Genomic DNA, 15100 nt, shown 5'->3' on the forward strand with positions numbered 1-15100 from the left:
CAATAAAATAGAGAACTCAATTGTTTATGTAGTTATTGAAACTAAGCTGCAGACAAAATACTACAAAATATGATAATGAGAGTATCCATTCCCCATAATTTTTTACTCGGGGGGGGGGGGGGGGGGGGTAGGGGTAAAATACATGCATAAGCGCCAAAATTTAGAAAAAAAATTTCAATTTGTCATCTGTTTTTAAAAGAATACTGAATGTATTTAAAAAAAGTTTGATAAAAGTAAATAAAAATAATATTAATGTAAAGTCTTTGCTGCACGAGCCATATATCTTAATCTTTTATACAAGTTTAAATTTAAAAAGTCAGATTAAATTTCTTATGACAATTTCAAAGAAAAGGATAAGTAGGGTGTTAAATAATATGAAAACAAGGGTGTTAACATTTATAAAAGCGAAGCAAATCAGACAGCAAGGCAAACGAACAGCATTTGAATAAGTATAATGTAAATCTATCGCAAAACTGCTTGAATATTATCATAGGATGCTTTTATATGGACGTGCTTATATTTTTAAATATATTAATATCAAATATAATTAATAAACATTCTAAGATGGTTATATCATGTAAACTAATAAATCATATTTAAATTGGACGTAGGGATTTTCTGGTAAATACATGCCTAATTAGTGATGAGAATTATAATCCCCATAGCTGGACTGACCTGCCCAAAATTATATAAGAAGCTTTGCATTTCATAAATATTCAATTTAATGAAAGGTTTGGATTTCAACAACATTTAGTTACGATGAAAAAGTACAAAAATTTTATGTACATACATCTATAAACACTTTTCTCGTATTCATTCGAATCCGGTGGATAGGAACCGGTTCTCATCCATACGAAAAAACTATGTCTAGCATCGTATTATATCCAGCTTTCTACGAATATAAGAATGTACAATCAAAAGATAAAAACCAGTTGTTTTTAGCCGGTGCCTCCGGCACCTCGGAGCTAAAAAACTAGTTTTAATCTTTTAATTGTACATTCTATATCCGCGGAAAGCCGTTTATAATACGATGCAAGAAATAACTATTCTCGTATTCATTCAAATCCGGTGGATAGGAACCGGTTCTCATCCATACGAAAAAACTGTCTAGCATCGTATTATATCCAGACATTATATGAGATATTAATTCCACACATTGAGAAAAAAAATCAAACTTTAGACACAAATGAAAATCATTTGCTCTCACAACAATTTTGTGTGTTGTGGTAATAAATTATTTTTACATAACTCTGTTGCAAAACTAATTCAATTTTAAAAAGGAAAATCACAATATAACCGGAAATTTAGTATTTTCAAAAGAATTCTATTTTTGCAAGAGAAATATACAAAAAAGAACCTAAATTAGATCTAAAAAATACTGTTTGTCTGTTTATTTTTTTTTATAAAAACTTTCTTCACCAAATACTGTTTTATAATACACAATACAGAAAAGGTCAAACTTACTTAAAAGTTACGATATAGTACATATTATATGTTTTCCTGAAATAAAGAAAAATTATATTTCCCATGCAAGGATGTCAATGCTTTTTTATTGGGTTGGGTTGGGTTGGGGGGGAGGGGGGGGGGGTAAACACCCCTCACACAACACCCTTTCACTTTCTTGCTTACATAGTTTTAGAGAAAGTTTACTAAAAAATAAATATCCTATCCTTAGAGGAATTGAATATGGTTAGGGGTCAATTTTAGTAAAAGTAACAAAAAATATATATTCACTTGTTTACAAAAATATTTATGAAGTTAATTTTATCATTGTTTTATATAATTTAAATTTTTTTATCCAAAATAATTTATATAAATGATAAAACTACAACCAGACAGTTTTTTCATACAAAAATAAAGTTTATCCTTAAAATTTATGTTTTATAAATTGAATAAATAAAATACAACCATTACATTTGGTTATGTTTATCATTGTCTTTGATTTTACTTTGTTAATTAAATTAATGAACATAATTTATATGTTCTTCACATTGTGTGAATATCAATGAGTCTGTGTTTGCCCGTAAATTTATTTTGTTAATTGGCATTTCTGAACAATTTAATTTTGTTCAACTGGGCAGTTGAACAAATTTTATTACAAATCACTTTTATTTTCCTCTTTATTTCAAGTTTTAATCTTTAATTGCTAGTATTTTACATATCATACAATCATTTATTTTTTTTTGTTTGATTTTTTTCTCCTTTAAAGTAAACTTTGTTTAATTTTTTAATGGGAGAACAAACTCATCTGAAGAGATGGAAAGCATTCTGAGTGTTCTTGGCTCCTCGATCTTAACTGTTGGCACTTCTTCTCTCCTAAAATTTATTCTGGGTAATATATTTTTTGGGTTATGAAAAGGAATTAGTTTAAGGGGTGAGGGGGGGGGGGGTTGGAAGGGTAATCAATAGGAAGTCACTCTTAAATTCACTTTGTCTGTCCATCAGTTAGTCTGTTAATAAATCAGCAACACTTTGGGGGGAACTATGTTCTTGGCACTATGTCTCTATGAAATATAGACAGCTGAAATGTTTTAGTGTAGATTCCTATGACATTATTTTGTGTGTCTGTCTGTCAGTCATATTTAAAGTTTTAAATGTTATTTTTAAGGTTTCATGATTTTCTTAAAGTTTTTGCACAATCTCTTTCTTTTTTTCATTGTTATAAGAACTGCTCTGCTCTATAGCTTACTCTCTCAATCCATTCCATGAATTGTTTGAGCTTTGCTACTTTTGGATTTTGTTATCCTTGTTATTTTTCTCAAAGCTATATCTTCATGTGGATGATGCAGCAACTTATCCAATTGCCTACTAATTTTCTCTATATTAATACTCAACTATTGTTAATCAATTGGTTCAGCTATTTACAAGATCCTACATTTTACCTGACAGACAGCCATCTAAAGACATTGAAATATAGAATATGATTATACAAAATATTAGGTATAGTCCCTTTCGTGGTAATGCTATTTAGAGGGCGTTTCTTAGTTTTTTTTTCACAGTAGCTTTTCTCCTATTTCTAGCCTAACCCTGTGGGGCAATCACCTAACCCAATATAACCTAATCTAACCTAAAATAACCTATCAATAGCCATTTTAAAAATACGCCGAATCGCCCCTAAAGGGGCGTTGCACGAAAGGGACTTTTCCCAAAATACTTGCTTCTTATTATCTTTTTCTTTCACTCTTCAAAAAAGGGATCCGGAATTGTTTGTTCAACTGACAGAATAAGGGATACTGACATTTGTATATAGTTATAATTTTCCTTTACTCTTAATTAATCCTGTTTTATAAGAGATTATTTATATAAACAGATTAGTGTGCATATTAAAGATATTAAAGGTTAGGTTTATATATCACAGCTTCTTTTTAACTTTATTTATCTAAGTAATCATATAATTAAATTCAAAGTTAAGTGATTCAATGATATTTTTAAATTTTTAAACAAGTCAATAATTGAAAAGTTATAAAATAGATATAGAAAAGCTCTACTACTTTAGGAACAGTGTGTGAGTAAGCTATTTTTGTTAGTAGCAAAGTTACTGTATAATTTACTTGGTCTGTCCATCCGTCAATCAGTCTCTCCTTAAAGCAAAATGGGTAATGCAATTTTTTTGGCAGATATTTCAGACAAAAATTTTTTTTGTTAAGATTCCCTGTAACAATGGTCATCCAGTTTGTACTTTACTTGGTATATTAATCTGTCGGTCGTTTTCGAAAGATGTAAATTATTACTTTTTGTTCTATGATTTGTAACATAATACATATGTGTTTTTTTCATGTCAAAAAACATCTTCTCTACACCTCACTTTGTCAGTTTGTCCAACCATGATTTTGTTGTTTTTCGCTAATTATGGATATTGTCATCCTTGTTTATTGTTTAAATTACTTACCAACAACACCTTTTTGATTTGAGTTTTTGTTTAATTCTGAGTGGCAGATCACTTCTCTAAATATAAATAATAAAAGAGTGTATCAAATGCTTTGGTGAAATCAAGCTGTTATAAATTTATTTGTATTTTTACAGACATTAAATAATGCAAATACATCTGTTCTAAATGATTATATCTACATTCCTATCTGTCTATCTATATTTTATCTATCAATCTAGATATCTATTATTCTATCCTTCTCTTTCATTCTTTCTATCTAAAGCTGTACTGTTTTCTCTTTTCCTCTTTATTTCTGTATATATCTCTCTCACTTATTATCTTTCCATCAAAATCTACTCTTTCTCTCTCTCCTCTTTCTAAATATGACTATATATTTATTTCTCTATCTATCTATCTGCTACCGGACAGCACTCAGTGCAGACAGCAACGCTGACACTCAGAATGGTCACAAAACCTCCTATCACCCAAATATATCTGAAATTTAATACAAATATAAACATGGACGACATTAGTCATAAAAGCGAAGCGATATTTGATTTTAAAGACATTTTTCTTCCAATTTTAAGATTTAATTTTGCCAATAGGGTACCACTATGTAGAGTCAAACCTTCATATAAGGTCTTAATACACTAACATTGCAGACAACCAACTCTTTGATTGCACCACCTTTGTCTGGAAGTTTTTTACCTTTTTAATCATTTTTCCCACTCTTACTTTTAATATCTTATGTCGCACACCTGGCATAGCAGAATTAGGTACAAATTTTTATGAGATCCGAACATATCATCTCCCTAACGACCAGCAAATGCACTCCGTGCTTGTCCACAGTATCGGGTTTAGTTTTAAATAACATACGAACTGACATACCATTATGAAAGAAATGATGTGCACTATGAAATATTCAATATTGAAACTTTATATTTGCTCTAGACGAAAATGATTCCAAATATTAATAAAAAAAAACTTGGAAGGATTAATAAAATATTTATTTGAAAAAAATCTATTTACTTATTTTTTTCTTATTGAAATTTCAAAATGAAAAAAATTATTGAGATAAAAGAATACTATTAAAATATTGGGTCGAAAAATCATTGAAAAGAATTTCGCAGACTAATGGATAGGAATAATATACATCAATAAAGAATCCCTAGGTATAGAGTAGCATAGCTACGATAATAAAAAATTACAGCGGAATAGCTCCTTGGTTCCAGTAATCAAAGTTATCCAAATCCGGAGCACCTAGACAAATACAAGTATTACAATCCGACGGTTTCTCTCAAAGTGACTCACAGCACAGAAAATTCTCGAAAAAGGGGGAAGGGGGAGTAGTTTTTGGTTCAATTATATATTACTTAAGGTTAGATAATATTAGGTAATAGGTAGCCATCAGGGTTGGGGTGACGCTGGTATAACATAAGGAAAAAACTTCGTAATAGTTTAAGGAGTGTTTAAGTATATATAAATAGTGGGGTAATGCACCCTTTTCCCCGTTTTCTTTTTTTTTTCTATGACAAAAAATTATTACTTGAGCACTCTGTCTTTCGGTCACGCTACAAAAGACTGATTTTCTAGGTATTTTTAATCTCTCACTCTCCCACTCTTTTTACGATCACTATATCTCACTTTGTCCGTTTAACTAATTTTGTGTGGTGTATTTCATAAATTATGGATGTTGTCATTCTTGTAATCTCAAGAACTTTTGTTTAGATGCTGGAATAGCTAAATAATAGACTTAATGTAACGTCATGGTCCATCTGACCCAATTTTTTGACAAACCTAAAAAAGTTTTTTTTTACTTTTCTTTATATACAAGATACGAGCGACATTATTTGTGACGAAATTTTCGAAGATATAATTTTTAGAAAGCTAACTTTATTCTACGAAATTATCTGTATTAGTTGAATAAAGATTACCTGCCGGATTATCACCTCCTGACCCCAATCTGCCCATCCCTCCTTTTCCAGCAACAAACTAAAAATATTTTCATAGTATATAATAAAATTATACTATTGTTGTATTAATTATTTATTGCATCGTATTATAGACAGCTTTTCGCGGAAACTAAAATGAAAAATAAAAAGATGTTCTTAGGTAGCCTCGTGGTGTATCAGAACCTATAAATTTATGAATTTGCAGTATAAACTTTTATGACAAAGGATCACTAAAAACTATACATTATTATGGGGAGGGATGAAGATTTTTTTCAAAGGAGTTTATCACCTTTCTGTGCAGGCCAAGCATATTATTTGATTCTAAATTAAATTTGCTATCCTATATAAAAGTAACATGATGTCTACAGTGTGTCTGTCTGTGTGTATCGAAGAATCTCGCTGATCGCTCATGGTTCTAACTTACAAAGAAGATTCATAAAGATCCAGCGAATGTTTATTACTATTTTGAGAGTATCCACACCTTTCCAAGAGAAATCTCCTGTAAAAATTATCCATTTAGAAAAACTTGCTTTTGACTTTTTCTTTTTAAAACTAAAAAAATTTAAAGTTTAGGGTTGAAAAACTAATCCCACCCCCCTCCTTTACCCCATCCCACAAGTGCTCCTCTCCCTTTTTATTTTAACTGAATGAAAATGTTTAACCTGTCTAAAATGTTATTCAAACGAAATGAAAACTTGAATTACAATAAGATAGTGTAATTTTCTATTTCCAGAAAAGTTGAAGTAAAATATTCATCTCTCAGAATATTAATAATGAGATAAGACACTGTACAATAGATCTTTTCATGAAAATACCCTTTCTCGAATTTCATTCTTCTGCTAACATAAAAAGTTACTTTAGGGGCCTAGAAATACATGTACAAAATTTCAGCTCTCTATCTCTACTGGCGACCTAGCGCCAGGCATGTAAAATATCAACAGATAACGGCAGCACGGCGGTTTTAATAATATCTCAGTAATGTGCAGGTTTTAAGCTCTTCTGCATATTTCAATTTAAACACATAAGGCCAAAGGTATTATATCCAAAAAATCTTTTGTCAAAGTCTACTCTACACCTAGCGCCAGTCAGTTTTCTAAAATCATGCATTTTATACCTGTGAAAAATGAAATCGCCAGCGCTAGGTGTAGAGTAGACTTTGACAAAAGATTTTTGGGATATCATATCTTAGGCCTTATGTGTTTAAGTTGAAATATGCAGAACACCTAAATTCACCTTCCAAGCCATTCTCTAAGCATTTTAAATTTTTTTATGAAATAACGGGATTTCAAAACTGCCTTTTGAAAAGGCCTAAAAAATATCTTTTTTTGTTCCTTTTTTCACTGTTTATAGTTAGAACTTATCAAGATATTATTCTCAGTTAAAAAAAAATTGGCGCTTCCAGCACCAAAACCGGCAAAAACAGGCAGTTAAACTTCTGTACCCCTACTTAACACCTTAACAGACCCCCCCTCTATCTCGGCTCCTGTTACAGATAGAGACGTAAAACTTTTTTCTGGTGGTTCATATAATTAGAGAAAATTACTTTTACTAGTCATAGCAGTCAGACCACTCCTTATCCGCTTTTTTTCGGCCAGCCGCTTAATATTAAAACTGCTGTAGAGCAGTCAATTTTAAAGATAAGAAAACCAAATTTTATGATGAACTATTATTTTTTATAACAAAAAAATACCTTTCCTGACCATCGCCGAAAAACGAAAAAAAAGGAAACCGCCTATTTTGGCGGTAAAACGGCGGTTGGCAGCGCTAAATAATATTTTTATCTGTTTATAGTTACAACTTATCAAGATATTATTCTCAGTTAAAAAAAAAATGGCGCTTCAAGCACCAAAACAGGCAGTTAAACTTCTGTACCCCTACTTAACCCTCTAACAAACCCCCCCTCTATCTCGGCTCCTGTTACAGATAGAGACGTAAAACTTATTTCTGGTGGTTCATGTGTATTTTTAGAGAAAATTAATTTTTCTAGTCATAGAAGTCAGAACGCTCCTTATCTGCTTTTTAGCGGCCAGCCGCTAAATATTAAAAAAGCTGTAGAGCGGCCAATTTTAAAGCTAGGAAAACCAAATTTTATGACGAGCTATCATTTTTCATAACAAAAAAATACTTTTTCTGACCATCGCCAAAAAACGACAAATAATGGAAACCGCAAATTTTCGGCGGTAAAATGATTTGCGGCGCTAAGAGAAGCTACCCTGTTATGGGGAACCATATCAGTTCAGCAGTTAGTAAGATCCTTCAGTACAAACAGAGAGACATAAAAACAGACATCCTGTTATCCCCCCTAAATGAAAATATCCTCCCCCCCCCCCCCCGCCTAATAAACACATTGGACGCCCTTGAAGGGGAGAAAAGTAATATTACTACAATTATTTTTTACACTATATCAATATTAAATATTTTACAAAAGTTTATATAAAGACAACCATAGACACAATTTTTCTCACTATCACTGATTATAAACTTTTTTTTGTTAGATACTATAGAAATAGGTCCTTCACTTATTGTATCCACCTTTCAACAAAAATCAGAAGACATTTCTAAAGTCATTTTATGCATACTAGCACATAAGAATCACTGGCAACTTCGTTTTCTTTCCATGATCCAGAATCTTTCTATCAAAAGCTAAATTTTTAAAATACATCTTGCATTTGAAAAGGAAATAATGAAAGATAATATGTAATAGGATGGAAAAGATCATCTTGATGTTTTTAATAATTAGATTTGTATATTTTGATTTTGTTTTTAACCCTTTGTAGACAAATTGATAATATTTCTAAATGTTAATTTTTTTAATTGTCTGCGTCTGGCATCTGACTAAAATAAAAATCTGTTACATCAGTTTCAACAATTAACTGTGTTGCCCCTTTACAGACCTTAATCAGCCAATTTTTGTATGAAGTCTTTTATGGTGATCATAAACAGATAAAAATATTAATTAGCGCTGCCAACCGCAGTTTTACCGCCAAAATTGGCGGATTCCATTATTTGTCATTTTTTCAGCGATGGTCAGAAAAGGTATTTTTTTTGTTATAAAAAAAATAGTTCGTCATAAAATTTGGTTTTCCTAGCTTTAAAATTGGCTGCTCTAAGTAATTTTCTCTAAAAATACACATGAACAAGTTTTACGTCTTTATCTATAACAGGAGCCGAGATAGAGGGGGGGGGGGGTCTGTTAGGGGGTTAAGTAGGGGTACAGAAGTTTAACTGCCTGTTTTTGCTGGGTTTGGTGCTGGAAGCACAAATTTTTTTTTAACTGAGAATAATATATTAATAAGTTGTAACTATAAACAGATAAAAATACTATTTAGCGCCGCCAAACGCCGTTTTACCGCCAAAATTGGCGGTTTCCGTTATTTTTCGTTTTTCGGCAATGGTCAGAAAAGTTATTTTTTTGTTATAAAAAATAATAGTTCGTCATAAAATTTGGTTTTCTTATCTTTAGAATTGGCTGCTCTACAGCAGTTTAAATATTTAGCGGCTGGCTGCTAAAAAGCGGATAAGGAGCGGTCTGACTTCTGTGACTAGAAAAAGTAATTTTCTCTAAAAATACACATGAACCACCAGAAATAAGTTTTACGTCTCTATCTGTAACAGGAGCCGAGATAGAGGGGGGGTCTGTTAGGGGGTTAAATAGGGGTACAGAAGTTTAACTGCCTGTTTTTGGCAGTTTTGTTGCTTGAAGCGCCATTTTTTTTTTAACTGAGAATAATATCTTATTAAGTTGTAACTATAAACAGATAAAAATATTATTTAGCGCCGCCAACCACCGTTTTACCGCCAAAATTGGCGGTTTCCGTTATTTTTCGTTTTTCGGCAATGGTCAGGAAAGGTATTTTTTTGTTATAAAAAATAATAGTTCATCATAAAATTTGGTTTTCTTATCTTTAAAATTGGCTGCTCTACAGCAGTTTTAATATTTAGCGGCTGGCCGAAAAAAAGCGGATAAGGAGTGGTCTGACTGCTATGACTAGAAAAAGTAATTTTCTCTAATTATATGAACCACCAGAAAAAAGTTTTACGTCTCTATCTGTAACAGGAGCCGAGATAGAGGGGGGGTCTGTTAGGGGGTTAAGTAGGGGTACAGAAGTTTAACTGCCTGTTCTTGCCGGTTTTGGTGCTGGAAGCGCCAATTTTTTTTTAACTGAGAATAATATCTTAATAAGTTGTAACTATAAACAGTGAAAAAAGGAACAAAAAAAGATATTTTTTAGGCTTTTTCAAAAGGCAGTTTTGAAATCCCGTTATTTCATAAAAAAAATTTAAAATGCTTAGAGAATGGCTTGGAAGGTGAATTTAGGTGTTCTGCATATTTCAACTTAAACACATAAGGCCTAAGATATGATATCCCAAAAATCTTTTGTCAAAGTCTACTCTACACCTAGCGCTGGCGATTTCATTTTTCACAGGTATAAAATGCATGATTTTAGAAAACTGACTGGCGCTAGGTGTAGAGTAGACTTTGACAAAAGATTTTTTGGATATAATATCTTTGGCCTTATGTGTTTAAATTGAAATATGCAGAAGAGCTTAAAACCTGCACATTACTGAGATATTATTAAAACCGCCGTGCTACTGTTATCTGTTGATATTTTACATGCCTGGCGCTAGGTCGCCAGTAGAGATAAAGAGCTGAAATTGTGTACATGTATTTCTAGGCCCCTAAAGTAACTTTTTAGGTTAGCAGAAGAATGAAATTCAAGAAAGGGTATTTTCATGAAAAGATCTACTGTACAATACATACTTAAGAGCACTTTAAAATTTTAACGGAAAATTTTTTCCATTATGGCTTCGAAAACGATTAATATCCGCTGTATTATAACCGGTTCTTAGCTATATTGAAAAATCATGTATAGCATCGTATTACAGACAAATTTACACGAATATTACAATAAAACTAGTTTTAATTTTATAAATTTTATTATCCGCGCAGATGAGTCTATAATACGATGCGATAAATAAGTATTATATTAACAATTGAAAATGTACATCATCTAACCACCCTCTCTACAAATTGAAAATGTACAACATCCAACCACCCTCTCTCTACAAATTGAAAATGTACATCATCCAACCACCCTCTCTCTACAAATTGAAAATGTACATCATCCAACCACCCTCTCTCTACAAATTGAAAATGTACATCATCCAACCACCCTCTCTCTACAAATTGAAAATGTACATCATCCAACCACCCTCTCTCTACAAATTGAAAATGTACATCATCCAACCACCCTCTCTCTACAAATTGAAAATGTACATCATCCAACCACCCTCTCTCTACAAATTGAAAATGTACATCATCTAACCACCCTCTCTCTACAAATTGAAAATGTACAACATCCAACCACCCTCTCTCTACAAATTAAATATGTACAACGTCCAACCACCCTCTCTCTACAAATTGAAAATGTACAACATCCAACCCCCCTCTCTCTACAAATTGAAAATGTACATCATCTAACCACCCTCTCTCTACAAATTGAAAATGTACATCATCCAACCACCCTATCTCTACAAATTGGCTGCGCCCCTTACATCAAGGGGCTTTTTAATCGAAGGGGAAGGAAAGGGAGGAAAAATTAGCCTCAAGACTTCCCAGGACTAGACTTTAAAAATAGACAAGCCTAAAACAATCCCAGTACCTATATAAATCTTACCTAAAATAGAGAAATCAATCATTTTGATTTTAAGAGGTTCTTTTGAGAGTATAGCCTAAAACCTGTCGAAGACCAAAACTTCCATTGTTGACATTTTGAGCACTTTTGGTAAATTTTCTAATAAGCGTTTACGCCCCTAACATCTTGGGACTAATAAAAAGGGAACAGAAAAATTAAATAAACATCCAAGGGCTTAAATCTAAAAAAGAAAATATCCCAAAATCAACCTGGGACCTATTGGATAACTCAATATCAGTTTTGTAGTTGAAATCGTAAGCTTCAGACAAAAAAAACTTACTATTATAGGATTAACACATGCGTTTTGGTTATGTAATTTTCTAAATTTTATCTAACTATTATCGAGGTCAACCTTTAAAAAAATCTGATCTTTACCTGAAATAAATTGAGGAAAAGGATTGAGAGATAACTTCTAAATGTAGAGAAAGATAACATTTTACAACTTTATTTACAACTTTTTTGTTTTTATAATAGGGGTTTCTTTCACATTTTATAGTTTATAATAGATCTGAAATTGAAATAGGTTTTTTTCAAACAACTGCGTCTAAATATATAATAAACTTCTAAGGCTTTTCCTCAGAACCAACTCACTGACCCGATGTTTTTTTACTCCACTTTCAATATGGGTTGTTAAAGAAATTTTTTTTTATAAATGGAGGGGGGGGGAGAGCAGTATTTTTTCTATGGACGATTTCTCTTCTGAAAGTGAAGACATCCTACCCAAAACAGTTTAAACCTTACCTGGACCTATAAGAAGCTTCACAGTAAAGGAGAACCATATCGGTCCAGCATATTCTTTGCTACACACACACACAGACAAACAAACATCCTGTTACTTTTATTTAAGGATAGTGTAAAATATTAATGTTGCGATATTATTGAGCATTAATATTAAAGAAAAACACTTAGTTTTTATAACCTAAGAAGTTATTATACTGTAAAAGTATGAAATAAGTAATTTACATAAGAAGATAATTTTGAAGATTTATTAATAATATTAATGAACATAAACAAATTAGGGTTGGGCCGGATATCCGGTCATTTTCAATATCCGGTCGGATACCGGATATTTAAACTATCCGGTTACATAATATTTTTGACGTCGGATATCCGGTAATTTGCCGGATATCGAACGTTGGCCAGATATCCGGCCAGATATACTTGTATCTTCTTATCTTCTATGGATCAGCGTCTCTATAATTAGGGTTTATCCATCCGTGAGTCCGTTATCACAAACTTATTATTATATGTGATTCATATCCATAACCTGAAAAAAATTAGTTTCCATGGATCTAGGGATAAGACAATGGACTTTAAATTAATGTTCATTACCCTAATTAAGATACACAAAATTACCTAAAATCGCTGGTAGAAAAGTTTAGACACAGCAACAAATCAATATTCACTTACTAGTGGTTCCAAAGTTTACAAGACAACGAATATGAGAAGGTGTTAATAACACTTTAAGGAACTGTATAATATACTTCCTTGACCCCTTCCTGCCTACTTGAGTCCTCATAAATTCTAAACAGGCCAACAAACCCTCCTAAAATTATACAGAGTAGCTTTGCTTGTAATCCTTTATCAAATGCAGGAAGGAAGAGGATACTAGACTGTAAAAATTTCTTGTTTTATAAACACCTTCTCATATTTGTTGTCCCAAAAACTTTAGGCCTTTTATTAAATCTTAAATAAACCAGCAGTGTTCCAACTTTTCCACCAATAATTTTAAATTTACAAAGGGATAATTTTCATTGTCATAATTAGGGCGTACATCAATTTATCGTCCATTGTCTTATCCCATGGGATTCCTGATTAACAATCTTTTATAGTTACAATGCACTAAAGAGAAGTTAATTAGTTCTTTTCTCTTTGTTTTCCTTTTAAAACTCAGATAAATAAAATGAACGATTTTTCCTTTTTGGAAAAATAATTTCTTTTGTTCTTTTATGTTATTGGAAATGAAATGAGGTTGAACTAAAATCACCAAACCTTGCAAGTCAAAGCTTATTTACGCTGTAAAATACGGACAAACACCCTAATTATAAAGTAGCTGCGCTACTAATTATACAAGAGGGGACTTTTGTATCCACCCCACCCTGGCAGAATAACATTTGGTTAGTCCTTTAAAAAGATCCTGTATTATATTTAATTTTGCAACAATTTTACGTAATGATTATATATATAATTTTGTTTAGACTTAATTAATTTGATGTAATAAATGTTATTGACGTTCATTTTTCATTCATTTCCAATCTTATAAAACGAATACAAAGTTATAAGGATGGTTATATTAAACATAACCAGCAAAAAAATCTTAGAAGCGAAGCCACTTTCTAATATTTTTTTCTCTTTGTAATTCTTTAACAGAAAAGTTTTCTTTTCTCTCTCTCTCCCCCCCCCCCCTCTCTCTCTCTCTCTCTCTCTCTCTCTCTCACACACACACACACACACACACCTTAACTCTCATTCTATCTATCTCTGTCTATCTATTAATCTATTTAATCATTTACAATTAAATAATGTAGATTTGAACTAAACTCTAACACTTACTAACAGTGGCTTTCAGAAGGGAAGTGGAAAAATTCAGGTGACTACCCAACACACTCGATCTTTAAAAGTAGAGTGTCATCCCCCTGGCTAAATCCTGAGTTCGCCACTGATCAAGTATCTTTTTTTGTTATCTCATTCAAAAGTACATCCTGTGAACTGAACTGAATACTTATCATAGCAAAGATACTCTATCTATTATGTTTAGTCATGTATATTCATATAAATAACACACAATTTCTAGAGTCATCAGACGAAGTAAGAAATTTCATAAAAAAAAATAACCTTAATGGCAATTCTATTTACTTAAAAATAAGAACTTAAAACAAAGGTATCTCAATAAAGGGGTGCTATGCCTTTGACTTTTTATAACTATTTATCTAAAATGGGACCCATAATATTTATTTATCGCATCGTATTTTAAACAGCTTTCCGCGGATGTATTCATATACGATGCTATGCATAATTTTTTTGTATGGCTGAGAACCGGTTCTAATCCACCAGATATTAATCGGTTTCGAAACGATACTGAAAAAAAAGTTTCTAGCCCCATTAAAAGTTAGAATAATTGGGCGGTCAACTTCAAAATCGGAGGTATCCCGGCAGTTACTGGGTAATGTTATTGTATATATGTAAAAGCTTTGCTACAATCTTACATAATCATCCTTGTTTTATCTATAACGATTATCCAACCAAGAAAAAAAACAGGAAAGCATAATTTATCTTTTAAAAGCAAAGCTCTTCTACATTGAGAGTGTGTTCGTCCGTTCTCCATATCATTTTCAAACTTTGTGGAGATTCCTGTGCGAATTAGGTAAAATAAGTCTGTACATAATTATAATTCAAAACTTTAAAGTAATACCGTCTTTTCCATAATTAAAATATTTATTTCTAGTACAATAATGTTTCTTAAGTTGATTTGTTTAGTTTTGCAATTGATGTTGTCATCCTTGTTACAGAATTGAGTGTTGACAGGTGTAAACGTTATGAAAAATAGAAGAAAATAAAAGTACAAATCGACCTTAGCATTACCC

General features: G+C 31.8%; 1 protein-coding gene across 1 annotated transcript; it reads right to left on the minus strand.

The window, feature by feature from the left end:
- Nucleotides 1-1685: 1685 nt before the first annotated feature.
- On the minus strand, nt 1686-12026 carry LOC145316112 (uncharacterized). The gene is made up of 6 exons (XM_080156416.1): nt 11892-12026; nt 5803-5860; nt 5077-5128; nt 4291-4363; nt 3890-3945; nt 1686-2316 (listed from the first exon to the last, which is right to left on the minus strand). The coding sequence occupies exons 1-6, from the start codon at nt 11949-11951 to the stop codon at nt 2220-2222; spliced, it is 396 nt and encodes a 131-aa protein (XP_080012542.1). The 5' UTR covers nt 11952-12026; the 3' UTR covers nt 1686-2219.
- Nucleotides 12027-15100: the final 3074 nt, after the last annotated feature.

The sequence above is a fragment of the Acartia tonsa genome, chromosome 4 (genome assembly GCF_053477335.1).
Source record: "Acartia tonsa isolate MP-2025a chromosome 4, ASM5347733v1, whole genome shotgun sequence".
Taxonomy (NCBI): Eukaryota; Metazoa; Arthropoda; class Copepoda; order Calanoida; family Acartiidae; genus Acartia; species Acartia tonsa.

Excerpts from the sequence above, each read along its gene's own strand:
- LOC145316112 (XM_080156416.1), bottom strand. The coding sequence starts at position 11,951 with ATGTTATCTTTCTCTACATTTAGAAGTTATCTCTCAATCCTTTTCCTC. Across the intron at positions 3,946-4,290 it reads TCTGCACTGAGTGCTGTCCG|AGAAGTGATCTGCCACTCAG; the intron begins GTAGCAGATAGA and ends ATTTATATTTAG. Across the intron at positions 2,317-3,889 it reads AAATCAAAAAGGTGTTGTTG|GAGAGAAGAAGTGCCAACAG; the intron begins GTAAGTAATTTA and ends AATAAATTTTAG.